The sequence below is a fragment of the Macrobrachium nipponense genome, chromosome 35 (assembly GCF_015104395.2).
Source record: "Macrobrachium nipponense isolate FS-2020 chromosome 35, ASM1510439v2, whole genome shotgun sequence".
In the NCBI taxonomy this organism is placed as follows: Eukaryota; Metazoa; Arthropoda; class Malacostraca; order Decapoda; family Palaemonidae; genus Macrobrachium; species Macrobrachium nipponense.
The window spans coordinates 35,030,888-35,046,032 of record NC_061096.1 but is presented as its reverse complement, the minus strand read 5'-3'; the positions used below and the strand labels follow the sequence as shown (position 1 = coordinate 35,046,032).

General features: G+C 44.5%; 1 protein-coding gene across 3 annotated transcripts in view; it reads right to left on the bottom strand.

Moving 5' to 3' along the window:
* The window catches only part of LOC135208598 (carbonyl reductase [NADPH] 3-like), a 29,962-nt gene extending 18,430 nt beyond the window's left edge, over positions 1 to 11,532 (bottom strand). Inside the window, exons 1-5 of one of the 3 annotated variants that reach the window (XM_064240955.1) lie at positions 11,476 to 11,532; positions 10,464 to 10,499; positions 9,471 to 9,599; positions 8,363 to 8,494; positions 7,962 to 8,215 (exon numbers count right to left, since the gene is read on the bottom strand). In XM_064240955.1, coding sequence (XP_064097025.1) covers positions 7,962 to 8,215; positions 8,363 to 8,494; positions 9,471 to 9,599; positions 10,464 to 10,499; positions 11,476 to 11,517 — 593 coding nt within the window. In that variant the 5' untranslated portion in view covers positions 11,518 to 11,532. Of the gene's footprint in view, positions 1 to 7,961; positions 8,216 to 8,362; positions 8,495 to 9,470; positions 9,600 to 10,463; positions 10,500 to 10,747; positions 10,861 to 11,426 lie in introns of those variants that run through there. The other 2 variants (XM_064240957.1, XM_064240958.1) reach the window with 2 other exon arrangements.
* Positions 11,533 to 15,145: the final 3,613 nt, after the last annotated feature.

Here is a 15,145-nt window from a genome sequence, read left to right as displayed (position 1 = left end):
GTCGTCAGGGATCGACGGATTCTGAGTCTTAGCTACGAAGTTCGGGACGAAATCGAGCGTCACAGATCCCCAGCCCCTGGTGTGTTTAACATCGAAAGACAGACCATGAAGTTCCCCTACTCTCTTCGCCGATGCCAGGGCCAGCAAGAAGAGGGTCTTGAGGGTCAGATCCCTGTCTGACGACTCTCGGAGTGGCTCGAAGGGTCTTCGAGTCAAACTCCTAAGGACGAGACGTCCCACGCAGGGGGCCTGAGTTCCCTGGGTGGGCAAGACCTTTCGAAGCTCCTCATAAGCAAGGAAATCTCGAACGAATTCGAGATATCCAGTCCCCTCAGTTTTAGGACCAGGGCCAGGGTGGCTCTATATCCCTTGACTGTGGGTACTGAGAGGAGCTTCTCTCGGCGAAGAAATACTAGGATATCCGCTACCTGCTGAAGAGTGGCTCTAAGAGGAGACAGACCCCGTCTACGACACCAACCACAGAAGACGGCCCACTTCCCCTGGTACACAGCTGCAGAGGACTGTCGGACGTGTCCAGCCATCTCTGTTGCTGCGCTACGAGAAAAGCCTCTCGTTCGCAAGAGATGGTGGATAACAGCCAGCCGTGAAGTTGAAGGGACTGGACTGCTTGGTGGTACCGTTCTACGTGTGGCTGGGCTAGAAGGTTGTGCCAATGGGGCAGCTCTCTCGGTGCTTCCGCAAGAAGAGCCAGCAGGTCCGGATACCAAACGGCCTGAGGTCGTTTGGGAGCCACCAGGATCATCCTGAGATTCGGGGTGGTCAGCGCTCGGCTGATCACTTTCCGAATCAGACAGAAGGGAGGAAAGGCGTAGACGAAGAGGTTGTCCCAGGGGTGTTGGAGAGCGTCCTCTGCGGCTGCCCATGGGTCCGGCACGGCTGAAAAGAAAACCTGAAGTTTTCTGTTGTGCCGGGTAGCGAACAGGTCTACGACCGGTCGCCCCCACAGGTTGAAGAGCCTTTCCACCATTCTGGGTGAGAGACCACCCTCGGTTCCTATCACCTGATCCCGCCGGCTGAGTTTGTCCGCACTACATTCCTCTTGCCTGGAATGTAGCGTGCCTTACCGCTCTATTGAGTGAGCGCGGCCCACTCGTGCACCGGTCAACTGGTGTAGCGGGAGACCACTCGGTTTCTGCTATCCCTGATCCGACGGCTGTTTGTCCGCTACTACATTCCTCTTGCCTGGAAGGGGAATGTAGCGGTTGTGACCAGCTCTATTGAGTGAGCCGCGGACCCCCATCGTGCGCCTGCACGGTCAACTGGTGCTAGCGTGGGAGGAGACACTAGGCCCCCCTGCTTGTTGACGTATGCCACTACTGTGGTGTTGTCGCACATCAACACCACCGAGTGTCCCACCAAGCGATCCTGGAATTCTTGGAGAACGTAGAACGCCGCCTTGAGTTCCAAGACATTGATGTGAAGGTGCTTGTCGTGATAGTCCCACACACCTGCAGCCAGCAACTCCTCCAGGTGTGCGCCCCATCCCTCGGTCAATGCGTCTGAGAACAGCAACATCTCCGGGGAGTGCGGAATGGCACTCCTCTAAGAGGTTACCTGTTCGTCGAGCCACCAGGCTAGGTCCTGCTCACCTTCCCTCTCCGTAAGACCAACTCTCCCTTAGTCTCCACTGGAGAGACTGCAGGTGAAGATGCCCGTGAGGGACTAACTTCTCGAGTGACGACAGGTGGTCGATCACGACTTGCCATTGCTGAGCTGCCTGTTCCTGCCGAGACAGGACCGACCGGCTGCCTCCCTGAATTTGCTGATCCGCAAGTCTGCGGGAAAGACTTGCCCTGTTTACCAGTGTCGATCAGGCAATACCCAGGTTAATTCATCTTCTGCTTGGGTTCGATGATCGCCGAAAAACAACTTGAGGAGTCAGATCTCTGTCCTGCAGCAACTGAGAGCAGGAGCTCGCCAGGACCAGCCAATCGTCGAGATACCTCAGAAGACGTATCCCGTGCGAATGGGCCCAAGCAGACACCAGAGTGAACACTTGCGTGATAACCTGTGGGGCAGTTGACAGACCGAAGCAGTGCCCTGAATTGGTACACCGTCCCGGCGAAGATGAAGCGGAGGTACTTTCTGGAGGACTGATGGATGGGTATTTGAAAATACGCGTCCTTCAGGTCCACTGAAAGCATGAAATCGTTCCCCCTGATAAGAGTCGAGCACGGATCGTGCCGACTCCATCGTGAACCAAGTTTTGCAAACGAAACGTTTCAGGGGAGAGAGGTCTATCACCGGACGCCAGGCCCCCGTTGCCTTCTCCACCAGGAAAAGGCGGCTGTAAAAGCCCGGTGACTGATCCTCTACAATTTCTACAGCTCGTTTCGTCAGCATGGTCTTGATCTCCTGTCGAAGAGTGTTGTCCTTTGATGAACCCCGGACATAGGTTTGCAGATGGACCGGGTTGGAGATGAGGGGTGGCCGAGATTCGAAGGGTAGTAGATATCCCTCCCGAAGGACGTCTACTATCCAGGTCTCGGCGCCATAGCACTGCCAAGTTGCCCAATGGCTTCGCCAGGCACCCCCCCACTTCCGGCAGCAGGTGAGGGGGAACGCCGTCCCTAGCGTTTCCCACCTCCCTTCGACTTCTTCCCACCACCTCCTTGGGGAAAGGAGGTCTGGGAGGAGGGCTGGTTACGGCCTCCTTTCGCAGAAGTAGAAGCAACAGGAGTCTTCACACGGGGCTTAGACGGGGGAACCGTCTTAGCAGCCGGGGAAGCGCTAGCTAAACTCTTAGGCTTAGCCGCAGTAACTCGAGATTGCCCAGAAACCTTCGAGACTGCCTGGTGAACCAGGCGGTCACTGTCATCAGTGCGCCGCCTCTCCACCGCCAGCGTCCAACATCTCTCCAGGAAAGAGAGCGGTGGAACTCCTAATTAGTCCGTTACGAAGACCGAGTGCCGCCTCACGCCCAGCCCCCTTGGTCACTCGGGTAAGGACTGCGTCCCTACGACGAAGAACCAAGTTGGCCCACAGGTTAGCAGTCTGATGGGCGAGGTAAGAGATGGCTCTTCCTCCAGACTGGCACAGTCTCCTGAACGCCGGGTTGTCTTCGAGAGCAGAGCTCCCAGAGCTGGCCGCGACTTTGGATACTGTGAGGGACCACAGATCCAACCAAGAGACTGCCTGGAATGCTGCCATAGCGGTAGATTCCAGGGCGAGTGCCTCCTGCTGCGAGAACCAGAGGTTCTCCGACAGGAGCTGCTGCAGGGACACACCTGGAGTCAGCCTAGCTAACTCCGGGTTAACCTGTTTAGGCGGTATCGGATCTTCCGATGGCACGTAAAAAACGCCTCTGACGCTGTAGAGGTTAAGCCGTGGAAGCGAGTCCTCTTGCCCTGAGACGAGATTCTCCACTTGGTCCAGGACCGAGTCAGCAAGCTCCGATCGCGGCAAACCCACCGTCATCTTGGGTTCCCTCTTCGGGCCCCAAAATGACTCGAGCCGGGACGTGGGCTCAGAAGGTGGTAGCGGCGATCCTTCCCCAAGGTCATTATGCTGACGAATCAGCTTAATGACCTCAGCAAAGTTCCTCTGAATCTCGGGAGTAACCGCATCTTGAGGAGTAGGACCGTCCAGTCCCTCCAGCAAGAACAGATCCCGAGACGCTTCTCCTTCAGAAAGAGGAACAGCGACAGACCCCTCACGGTCGCCTCCAGCTACTTGTGCGTACGTCCTGGCCGGTCCTAGAACCGTGCCTGGTGCGTACGGCGTCGCAGCGGGATCACGAGAGGCGCACCCCTCGCGATCACTCCTGGATACCTCGCTCCTCCCGGCGTATCCCGAGGAGGTTGAAGGTACCGGAGAGGCAGACCTGACGCTCCCTCCTCGCTCGCTGGCAGGACCAGCGTGCTTGGAGGGCTGTGGCTGATCCCCAACCCGCGATGGTGATCAAGCTGCAGGCCTGGCCTTGCCGCTCACCTGAGGCGAGTGGCTTGGCTGAGAACGTCGACCCTGATCCCGAGCGTCAGACGAGCTGCTGCTGGTCGCCCTGTCCCGATGGGAGCGGCGGTCAGGCGACCTGCTAGGCTCGCTGTCGCGGTGAGACCGGTGAGCGTCCTCTCGGCGCGTCGAGCCGCTGGTACCAGCCGAGGCTGGTACCGACAGCCGCGGGGACCTCTTCCTCGCCTCAGCCCGAGGCCGGTCAGAGACTGTCACGTCAGCCCGAGCTGCTAGCTGGTCGCTGCGAGAGCGTCCGCTGGCCTGGCGAGAGTCGTCTGCACGACTCTCGCCAGTCTTCTGCTCTGTGCCTCAGTCTTGACAGCGAGCGAACTCGGGCGTCGAGACTTTGGCTGCACTGTTTCCCGCAGGAGACCGTGCACTCGGTACTTCTCGCGAACGAGAAGTCGAGCCAGATCCTGGTTTAGCGGCAGAACCGCTAACACCAGGCGAGGAAGTACCAGCCGAAGCTGGTACTCCTCTGGTCCCCGTCTTCTTCTTCTTTGCAGAAGGAGAGACGGGCCCTGTTCCCGAGGGAACAGGAGGACCAGCAGAAGAGCCCCCCGAATCGCCGGAGCGAGACGGGCCCTTAGAAGGTCCCGAAGGAGCCTTCTTAGGGGGGGAGGAGGCAACCTTCTTCTTCTTCGGCTTGGTAGCCTTGGAAGTCGAAGGGGAAGAGGAGGCAGCAGACAACGAAGACGACGACGACACCTTCCTCTTCTTCTTCCTCTTCTTCGTCAGGTTTCGCAGGACAGACATCAGGTCTTCCATCCAGGACGGAGCCGGGGCAGTTGCCGAAGCAACAGGGCCCGACTGCACCTGTCCGGAAAGACCTGAGCCTGGAGCAGCACCACCACGAGCAGGAACGACAGGAACAGGAGCAGGAACAGCAGGAACAACAGGAGCGTCAGCGGCTGGAACAGCGGGAGCGGCATGAGCGGCTGGCCCAGCAACAGGTACGGCAGGTACGGCAGCAGCATCAGGAGAGCCAAGCGTCTTGTCGGCAGCTACCTGCATTCTAGGTACAGGAGGCAAGTCTAGGGGAGAGCTTTTAGGGCAGCGGAAGTCCGGGGTCGGCAGCACAAAGAACCCAGGTGGAGGTGGCACGCCCCTCCTTGGCACGGCAGCGAGAGGCATTTGGATCGCGGCTGTCGGTGTCACAGTCGTCACATGTGGAGTGTAGACCAAGTGCGGAGGGACGGCGTACCCTGGAGTCGTAAGAGTCGTAGTAGTAGTGGTCACCACACCATGCGTGACCACTGCCGACCCCGCCAACCGCTGGATTACTTTACCCCCTGGAGATGCTCGGCACTCCCTGCAATCCCAGTGACTCCCACACCTGTCCCAGGTCGTCCTTTCGCGGAAGGCACACCTGCGGAAGCGACAGTCGGGTGAATTAGAGGGGTTCCCTCACGCTTAGGGGAAGACGAACCCCACCCAGAGCGGACGGAAGACCCCGAGTACAATTGCACATCCGGGTAGCGAGCGCCCTCCTCCACACTCGACGGATCAAGTGAGGAGAAGGACTCCGCTACCCCCCCTGCAGGGGAAGGCGCGAAACGTGGGGGCTGACCGGGGGGCAAGAAGGAAGACGAGGTATCCGTTACCAAAGGAGTCGCTGGAGAGCTTTCCGACGACTCCTTTGTAGGCCTACGTCTCTTCCTGCCCTCGTACAGAACCCACTGCGCCTCGGACCAATTTACACAAGTCACACAAGGTTCGGCTCGGGAGCATTCTCGCCCCCGACACCGTGTACACAATTCGTGTGGATCGACATCCACGAAGGAGCGAAATCCGCCGCACTTACGCCCCTCCAGCCCGGGACACACTCTACGGGCGACTGGGGGGCGCGGCGAAAGCTCCATCTCTTGATCCATTATTAATTAATAATATGTAATAAACAAAATGAAAGTACAGTACTTACAATTTCATTCACTACACAGACAAACCAGAAAGAGGGCTGATACAAAACCAAAGCATACGACGATAGCGGGCAGAGCGATGACGAACACGTCTTGTCACACCATGGCCGAAAGCAAAAGTGATTTGTTTAACCTCCCAGTCGCGCGCCGCGACGGTCGGACAAGCAGTTAACTACCGTTCTCCCCTTGTTCGAAGCTTACGACCGTTCCAGCTGCCGCTAGCTACTTCCTATTGTTAAAGGACCGATGGTTTGTATTACGTATCGGAACAACTTTATGTAACGGCTAATTTAAAATGGTGCCAACATTACCACAATCGCACGTATGATTTTTTCGGAAGAGTTACTGCGCGGACATAAAGGAAATGTTATTTTTTTCATAAATTCACCATAAATCGAAATATTGTGCTAGAGACTTCCAATTTGTTGCAAAATGAAGGTAAATGCTTGAATATTACTAGAATATAAGCGTTTTAGCTTACAATTGCGTTTTTCGACCATTTTGGTAGAGTCCAAGTTGACCGAAGGTTGAAAATTTGTCACATCATTTTTTATATGAAAATATTTCAAATTTGATAAATGCTACAACCATGGGTTGTATTTAGTTGTATTGTGCATGAAATTACGCACATTTTCATATATAAAACTTTATGTAACGAATAATCTAAAATGGTGCAAACATTACCACAATCGCATGTATGATTTTTTTCGGAAGAGTTACCGCGCGGACTTAAGGAAAAAGTTTTTCATAAATTCACCATAAATCGAAATATTGTGCTAGAGACTTCCAATTAGTTGCAATATTAAGGTAAATGATTGAATATTACTAAAATATAAGATTTTTAGCTTACAATTGCGTTTTTCAACCATTTCGGTAGAGTCAAAGTTGACCAAAGGTTGAAATTTTGGCACTTATTGTTATTTATATGAAAATATCTCAAAACTGATGAAAGCTACAATCATGAGTATTTTTTTGTTGTATTTTACATAAAATTGCGCACATTTTCATATATAATACTTCATGTAACGGCTAATTTAAAATGGTACAAAAATTATGTCAGTGACGAAATAATTTCCGAGATGTGTCACAGATACTTTTTAGTGCGGCAAGAAAGAAATTCGCGCTTGCGTGCCTGCGTAACGATTGTAAACAAAACAACACCTTGATCCATGAACTCCAAGCATCCCCCAAGGCGCGTGATTGAAGAGTTTTTGACTGGTAGGCCTAAAAGTATTTTTCCGCGAATTTTTAAAAAAACTTTTGTATGTCGACGTAAAATACGTCCAGTCGGCACCCGAGAGACAAAAAATGTAGACGTAAAATACGTCCAGTCGGCAGTAAAGGGTTAATATCATACAAATACAATTAATATCACACACACAAGGTCCTTAGTTCCACAGTCGTAGTGGAGATGTATGAATACATGAATGGATAGGTACCCTGGTAATCTAAGCATGGCGGCTCGTGACTTAATTAGTGGGGGTGCTGCTTCAGCAAATTTTTAGTCATTATTTAACAGACATATCATTTCACTTTCTGTTGCATTAAACTTGTACTATCAGCTCTAATTATACTTTAAAGTGTAGACATTCTTATCCTAGTACAGGCAGTCCCTGGGTTACGACGGGGGTTCCGTTCTTGAGACGCGTCGTAAGCCGGAACATTGTCAAAAATCCTAAGAAAACCTTACTTTTAATGCTTTAGGTGCATTCAAAACTATGTAAACTGCATTCTTATTGCATTTTTCATAAAAAAAACCCTTTAAATATTGAATGATTTATCAAGTATCAAATATTATGTAAAAGTATTAAAGAAAGAAAAAACACATCATTACACTGTACGTTATTAATAAATTTTGAGTGAAAACAGGGGGTGCTGCAGTTCCACACTGCTACACACAAGCCGCCACTGCTACATACTTTGTTAACAAGCTGCACTGACACTGGCCAAACAAGTTTGTGTCCAGTAATACTCCTGCACAAAGACATCACATTTGTATTGAAGTAAGAACAAAATGTAAAATAAGAAACATTCAAATCTGAGGGTTACTTAATAATGGCAAGCACTTACTTAACAAACTGATTCACTAAAGATACAATCTCGTCTTCTGTAAGTGTTGGTGATGCAAATTTCTCCCTTAAGGTTGACGCTGCTGGTTCACTTCCATTTATCTGTAGTAAATGCCCAGCAGTGCTTGAAACATTGACAACTCTAGCTCCAGGACGAAGAAGTGGAAACAATTCCCGGCAGACATTCAATGTTCCAGTGAAATTAACACGAATGGTGTTTTCAGCCTGCTCCCCAAGTGGTTCAGTTGCATCTGTCTGCATTAAGTTACGTATATATTAACAAGAAATTTTTATCAGAGGATAATAGTACATATATTTAATACCAGATATTTGGAGATAAATTAAATATAGTGCATGTATATATTTGTCAGAACATAAGAAGAGATAGTATAATGTACATACGCTGTATGCAAAAGCAGCATTATTAACAAGAACATCAAAACCGTCATATTTTGTCTTGATATAATCTGCAAATTTCTTGATACTTCCAATATTATCTATGTCCAGCTGATGGTATTGAGCTTGAAGTCCCAACTGAAATAATAAAATAAAGAAATTAGTATATAGTATGTGCATTAAAAAGTAATCCATTTCATATAATCCTTGCAATTCCACAGAACTCTCTTTTGTAGGAGTAAGGGTCCATTCGGTCCCACCTTCTGCACAGATTTTCCTGTTTAAGACACATCGGACAAAGGATGGAACAATCACATAGTACTTAATTCCATCTAAAAGGATGTCATAGTTAAGGATGATAAATCTATCCCCTAAAAACATAAGAGGTTTTAAAAGTAAAATCTATAACATAAAAACATAAGATATCTAGGATAATGGACTTTATAGGGCATGCCTTGCTTGAGGTACCATTACAAAGGAACTTGCATTAATGTAAAGCAAGAAGCGGAAAATACATGCATTTATTTAAATAAAGGACACAAAGATTACTTCCAACCACTAAATCAGGACAACAGCCATTTGTTCACATATACTTTGTACTTAAAAGATCTGCCGGCAGGTAACACACTTACACAGTATCCAGGCCACATATGAACATACACAAGAAAGGCAAAATTCAGTAAATTAAGGGTAATTATCATTACCAAATGATTAGAAAGGAAAAATAGTGCAAGGGTTACAGCACAGGAAAAATAAATCATTCAAAATGGACTACAAGTATATTAAAAAGTATTATCAAATACTTACGAAGACTATAGCAAAATTTTGCAAGGAAACAAGACTGAAAGTGTAATTCAAACACTATACATACAGAAAATGACTATGAGAAGTGCTAAGGAACCATAATAAATACTCTGAGAGGTGGAAAGGAACCAATTTCTTCTGGAAAGCAGCTGGAGATTTCTACAACCACAGATTAGGTTAAAGTATAGTACATAATAGGTTTTTATGTAGGAACATATTTCTTAACTAACATGGAGGCCATCCTAAATGGCCAATGCACAGTTTTTCTTATACTATACAGTATTCAGCTCATGAATGCTCATTCCCTTACCTCACTCAACTTCTTGACAGCAGCTAATCCTCGACTTTCATCCCTGGAGGTCAGGTATACAAGGCCATTGAATTTTGTACATAACTCCTTCATGATGCCATAACCAATTCCTTTATTGGCCCCAGTAACCTGGTAAGAAGAATGTTTACCTGCTGTTGTAGCAGCATTGAATTATAATATAATAAGAAATCATTCAATTCACAGACTATCACTGAATGGCATTTTATAGGTCATTTCCATAACTTGCATCTCTCTTATAAAATAATATTTTGAAATTTACTCAGGTCCTAGAAGTGAGAAGTTATGTCCAGATTAGGCATTCCTTGACTGACAGTACTATTTATCCAAAGAAAATTTCTTGAATAATTAGATGGGATCTGGTGAAACAAAAGGAGGATCCATTCCAATGGCTAAGGTCATGTACCTGCTCGCTTAACCTGTTGTCTGTTGGGAGATTCTACATCCCAATATTCCAATTTAATTGCATTTAGCTCATCTAACTGAAGTATGTCTGATATCTGCGGGGTTATATCAAATGCCACTTTCATCAGGTGGTGGCAATACAGCAAAGGTAATTTTCTTAAACACTGATGTATACTAAAGGCTCTGAACCAAGACCTTCTCCTTAATCAAGTATATTCACTCCTTGTGTGTCTTTCCTATCCTCCACATTCCATAAATTTTAAATGATATATCAACCAAGGATTTCAATCAATTTAAATAGCTCCTTTTTTTTGCTTTTAAGATTTGAATACCAATTTGGAGGGCCTGACTAAGAAGTGACTGATGACCTCTGACAGGCTTAAGAGGTCTAAGGAGAGCAGAGATCTTACTCCCTTGGACCTGGTAAAAGTTTTCACTTGAAAAATTACAAGATTTTGGAAAAATCCTCAAACCAGTGACCTTATTAGATAACCTCCCTGCTTGAATGATCTCAGGGTGTGGAACCTAAAAATAATGTTTGTGGAAATCTGTACAACAAGAAATACTTACAACGGCAATTCGTTTACCAGCCATGTTGACTATCACCTGAAACATAAGAAAGGTTTGTGAAAAAAGGGGGAATATGCAAACAATTTGTGATTAAACCCAAACTGTTTCACAGATACACAACTATTAAATATTGTGACATACATACAATAATGTTGCAGCTCTGAATAAATGACCTTTATGATAAGTTCAGGCACAGAGATCTGATTTTGAATGTAAATTTTAGAGTAAGTGCAGTATGCTTTGAAAAACTTTTTTTTCTTTAAAAGAAACACAGTTATACAGACAGTCCCAGTTCATGAGGGGGATCCATTCCCGATGGCGTGACGATAACTGATAATAGTGCCAATAACCATGGATCGGCAGCGCTGTTAAGCAGGGATTGTCATTGCTAGACAAGTGCCACTGATAACCAGGGACTGCTTTAACTGCAAATGCTGAACTACGCATTAAGAATGATGGTGAACCTCATTAATTCTTTTGTGTTTGGAATTCTTAGTGCCAAATAATTCAATTGATATTTCTGTCCAAAGAGCAAGCTTTCAATCATCTCTTAGTCTTAGGGTAGCACTGACCTTTACACCAGCAAATTAAACAAAAACATGTAAATTCCTAATACAATACTTGCAAGTAAAAACTCATATCATCATCATAACATTATAATTTTCAACTTAAATTCACTTACATAAAAAAAAACTTTGATGCCCCTTTTGTAAAACTAAGAAAAATGCAAATGACTATCTGCATTAGGTGGACTACTATTGTTTATTTAACTAAGAGGCCTGCTACACACTGCAACAAGCAATATTCCTGACAAAGGAACACAAGATAGTGAAACCCTGACAAAGTTGACTTAGTATTCATAAAACTACTTAGGTCTACAAGTTGTCTAAAGTAGCAAAAACAACAAATGTGGTTTACTTTTAGAAAAAACTAAACAAAATATTTAGCAAAAGAAACACTTACAGTGGAGAATCCTTACACACAAGAGGTTATCTACTAATAACCGACTTACTGGGTTTTCCAAACTAGTCTCAAGCTGATGATAACATTCCATTGTTGTAGAGACCAAAGTTCAAGGTTGAAGGCAAGTAAATGATAAGTCATCATTACATGGCTGCTTGGGGTTAGTAACATATCATTTAACAGGTATATATTGTGAAGTGGCAGTTGATACAGTAAGGGATGCAATAATCAATGTTTGGCTAATTATGCATTAATGAGCTCACTTTTTGTAATAACAACAAACTTCATTATGAAAATCAATGGGCTTTGTTTTCAGATAGGCGAGTTGAGACTTTTTGGCACACATTTGCAAATAATGCAGACTGATAAAGCTAATTTGTTAAAAAAAAAAAAAAAGATTGTTGAAATACTCATATTAAATTAGTAGCTTACAGGAGACCTTCCCTTACAGACCTTACATCTTGTTCGGGTTGCCCCAGGTCCCTCAGTGTGAGGCACCTCTAATGTCTACCAGAGAGTTGCTAGTACATCTTCCGGTATATTTTGCATCTTCCAATCTTGGATGGTCTGGGATGCAGCTTAGATATTTGTTAAGCTTATTCTTAAACATATCTACAATCACTCCTGATATATTCCTCAAATGAGCTGGCAACGCATTGAATAGACGTTGCATTATCGATGCTGGTGCGTAGTGGAATAATGTCCTGTGTGCTTTCCTTATTTTTCCTGGTATAGTTTTGGGCACTATTAATCTACCTCTGCTTGCTCTTTCTGATATTTTTAGCTCCATGATGTTTTCGGCTATTCCTTCTATCTGTTTCCATGCCTGAATCATCATGTAGCATTCTCTTCTTTCTAGACTATATAATTTTAAAGATTGTAGTCTTTCCCACTAGTCAAGGTCCTTAACTTCTTCTATTCTAGCTGTAAAGGACCTTTGCACACTCTCTACTTGTGCAATATCCTTTTGATAGTGTGGGTACCATATCATATTGCAATATTCAAGTGGACTACGAACATACGTTTTATAAAGCATAATCATGTGTTCAGCTTTTCTTGTTTTGAAGTGCCGTAACAACATTCCCATTTTTGCTTTACATTTTGCCAATAGAATTGCTATTTGATCATTGCATAACATGTTCCTATTCATCATCACACCAAGGTCTTTAACTGCTTCCTTATTTGTGATTGTCCACATTTCTGTTACCATCCTCAAGTCAAAGTATATTGGTATAAAACATAACCATATATTAATAATTTTGCAACCTACATTACACAGAAGTTGGCACGCTGCATAGAAAAACATTCAGATTGGTCCTGACTGTGCTCCAATGTGTACATACGTATTGCGTTATAATACGTAATGAGGTGGCGTCCCATTACAGCTAAGGACTTGTTTTTGTAGCATTATTTTGTTTATATTCTGTAACTGCTCTGTTCTGGGGCATTTTAACTGTTCAGAACACAATTTCTCTATGTGAGATATACACAATACAAATTTCCATTAAATGGCATGGAAATAACTATATACAGAAAGCTTAAAGGCGACAATTTTTTTTTTTTTTTGGGGGGGGGGGGTGTTCATATTTTGAACTGTACTGCAAATGTTGGCATCAAATGGTGCTCATGCTTTCAACGGCAAAATCATCTTGACACAAACTGGTATCATTCTTTCCTCCAATGCAGCACTTGTATGCATTTGCCATTTAATATTTATGTAATTACTCTGAACATGGGTAATTACTTAATTCTAAATCTATGGATAGAGCACAGCAGCCTAAATGTTATAGATTGATTGATTTATAGATCTTAGGCATAATGTCAAGCACTGGGGCAAATAAGGCCATTCAGCGCCAAAACAGAAATTGACGGTGAAAGATTTGAAAGGTGTAACAGGAGGAAAACCTCACAGTTGCATTATGAATCAATTGTTAGGAGAGGGTGGACAGTCAGATGGAAGAAAGAGAATATGAACGAGGGTACAGTACAAGGAATGAAAGCTGCTTGTAGCTATGGGCCCAAGGGACACTCCAAAGAACCTTTGGTAATGCCTACAGTGGACATCACACCAAGTGAGGTGCACTGACACCACTAACCCCCTACAGGAACAAAGTTGTAACATGTTGTCTCTCATTGCTTACAAATGGCTGTTGCAGTACATACTTAAGAAATTGGCACTATTGAAGGTAGGTGTATATAGCATTTTTTTTTAAATTCTGAAGGAAAAACTAAACATTGCACCAGGGAATAGATACTTTTGACAGCAAATAATGTTCCCTTAAAATCAGGGATGTTTGAAAGGAGCAAAAATAACAAATATTACTATATCTGTACAGCAAATAAGTTATTACTTTTTCCTCTCCCAATGCAATTACTGATGTGGGAAGAAATCTTTGTGCCTACATATATTTTTTTGTTTTTTGACAATAATTTTGTTTATAAACTATTTTGATTAAGAATAATTTGTAAATATGTCATTCAGGGAATATATAGTACAGGCATTCTGACTACTGTCTAGAAAAGAACCTTTCTTTGGGATCAGGATGGTCCAATGAAAAATGGGATCTTCAGCCTCTAAGATGCAGAGTAAACTTCCGAGACTTACATTAAGGAAAAAATTACTTTGATGCTGGGAAAGACAGTAATTATTAAAATCAACTATCAGCAGTGAATGGCAGGCAATGATTAGAAATGGAAATTGACAGTAGTGGAAGGTTTGAAAGGTGTAACAGGAGGAAAACCTCACAGTTGCACTATGAATCAGATGATAGGAGAGGGTGGAAAGAATGATGAAGAAAGAGAATGTGAAAGGAGGTACGGTAAAAGGAATGAAAGTGGTTGCAGCTAGGGGCTGAAGGCACGCTGCAAAGAACCTCAAGTAGTGCCTACAGTGCACTGCATGGACTGTGGTGTTATTCAAAATAGAACACCATATTGAAGTAATATTTCTTCGCTGCTCACACTTACCTAACCCACTGGTATTTGATGAATAACCCACACAACCCAATGTCTAAAGGCAGAGAATGTAGGGCTACACTTACAACATACTTTACATCTAAATATGGTAACCAATCCTTGAATGAAACTTTGTAAAAATCCTCATTTTCAGTTTATCCAATTACCAAATTTGAAGAAAGTGCCACAAGATCTAATATAATCATCAAGATAAAAAACTTTAAGCTATCCCTATGAGAATGAAGAAGGTTAACTCAATGTTTTGGTTTAAGTATGTATTTATTGATAATGGTACTCTTTCAACATGGCAGGAAAGAGGCTGAGCAGTGACTATTGCTACTTCATCATGACAATGAAGTCAATCTGATGTATTTGACTTCATTGTCATGATGGAGTAGCAACAGTCACTCTGTTGAGATAACTTAGTCCACATCGTGTACTAAACGTGCTTGCTTGGCTAAGCAGAGGTTATGGAGTAGTTTAGCTGCCATTCCAGAATATCTGATTTCATAATATCACTGGCACAATACTTTCCTTGTACAATTTTATGCATTTGAGGGAATACATATGCTCTTGCACTAAGTGGTGTAATTAAAGCAGTACAGATAAGGAAAAGGTAAAAGCAATTTAAAGAATTACACCTTTATATTCTTGTACCTGAATACCACGTATAACAACTTCAACTCTTCATGATGCAATGTGTTTACAGTTGATCTGTTGTGAACTTTGTTAAATGCTAAAGAAAGGGTATTTAAATGCAGTAA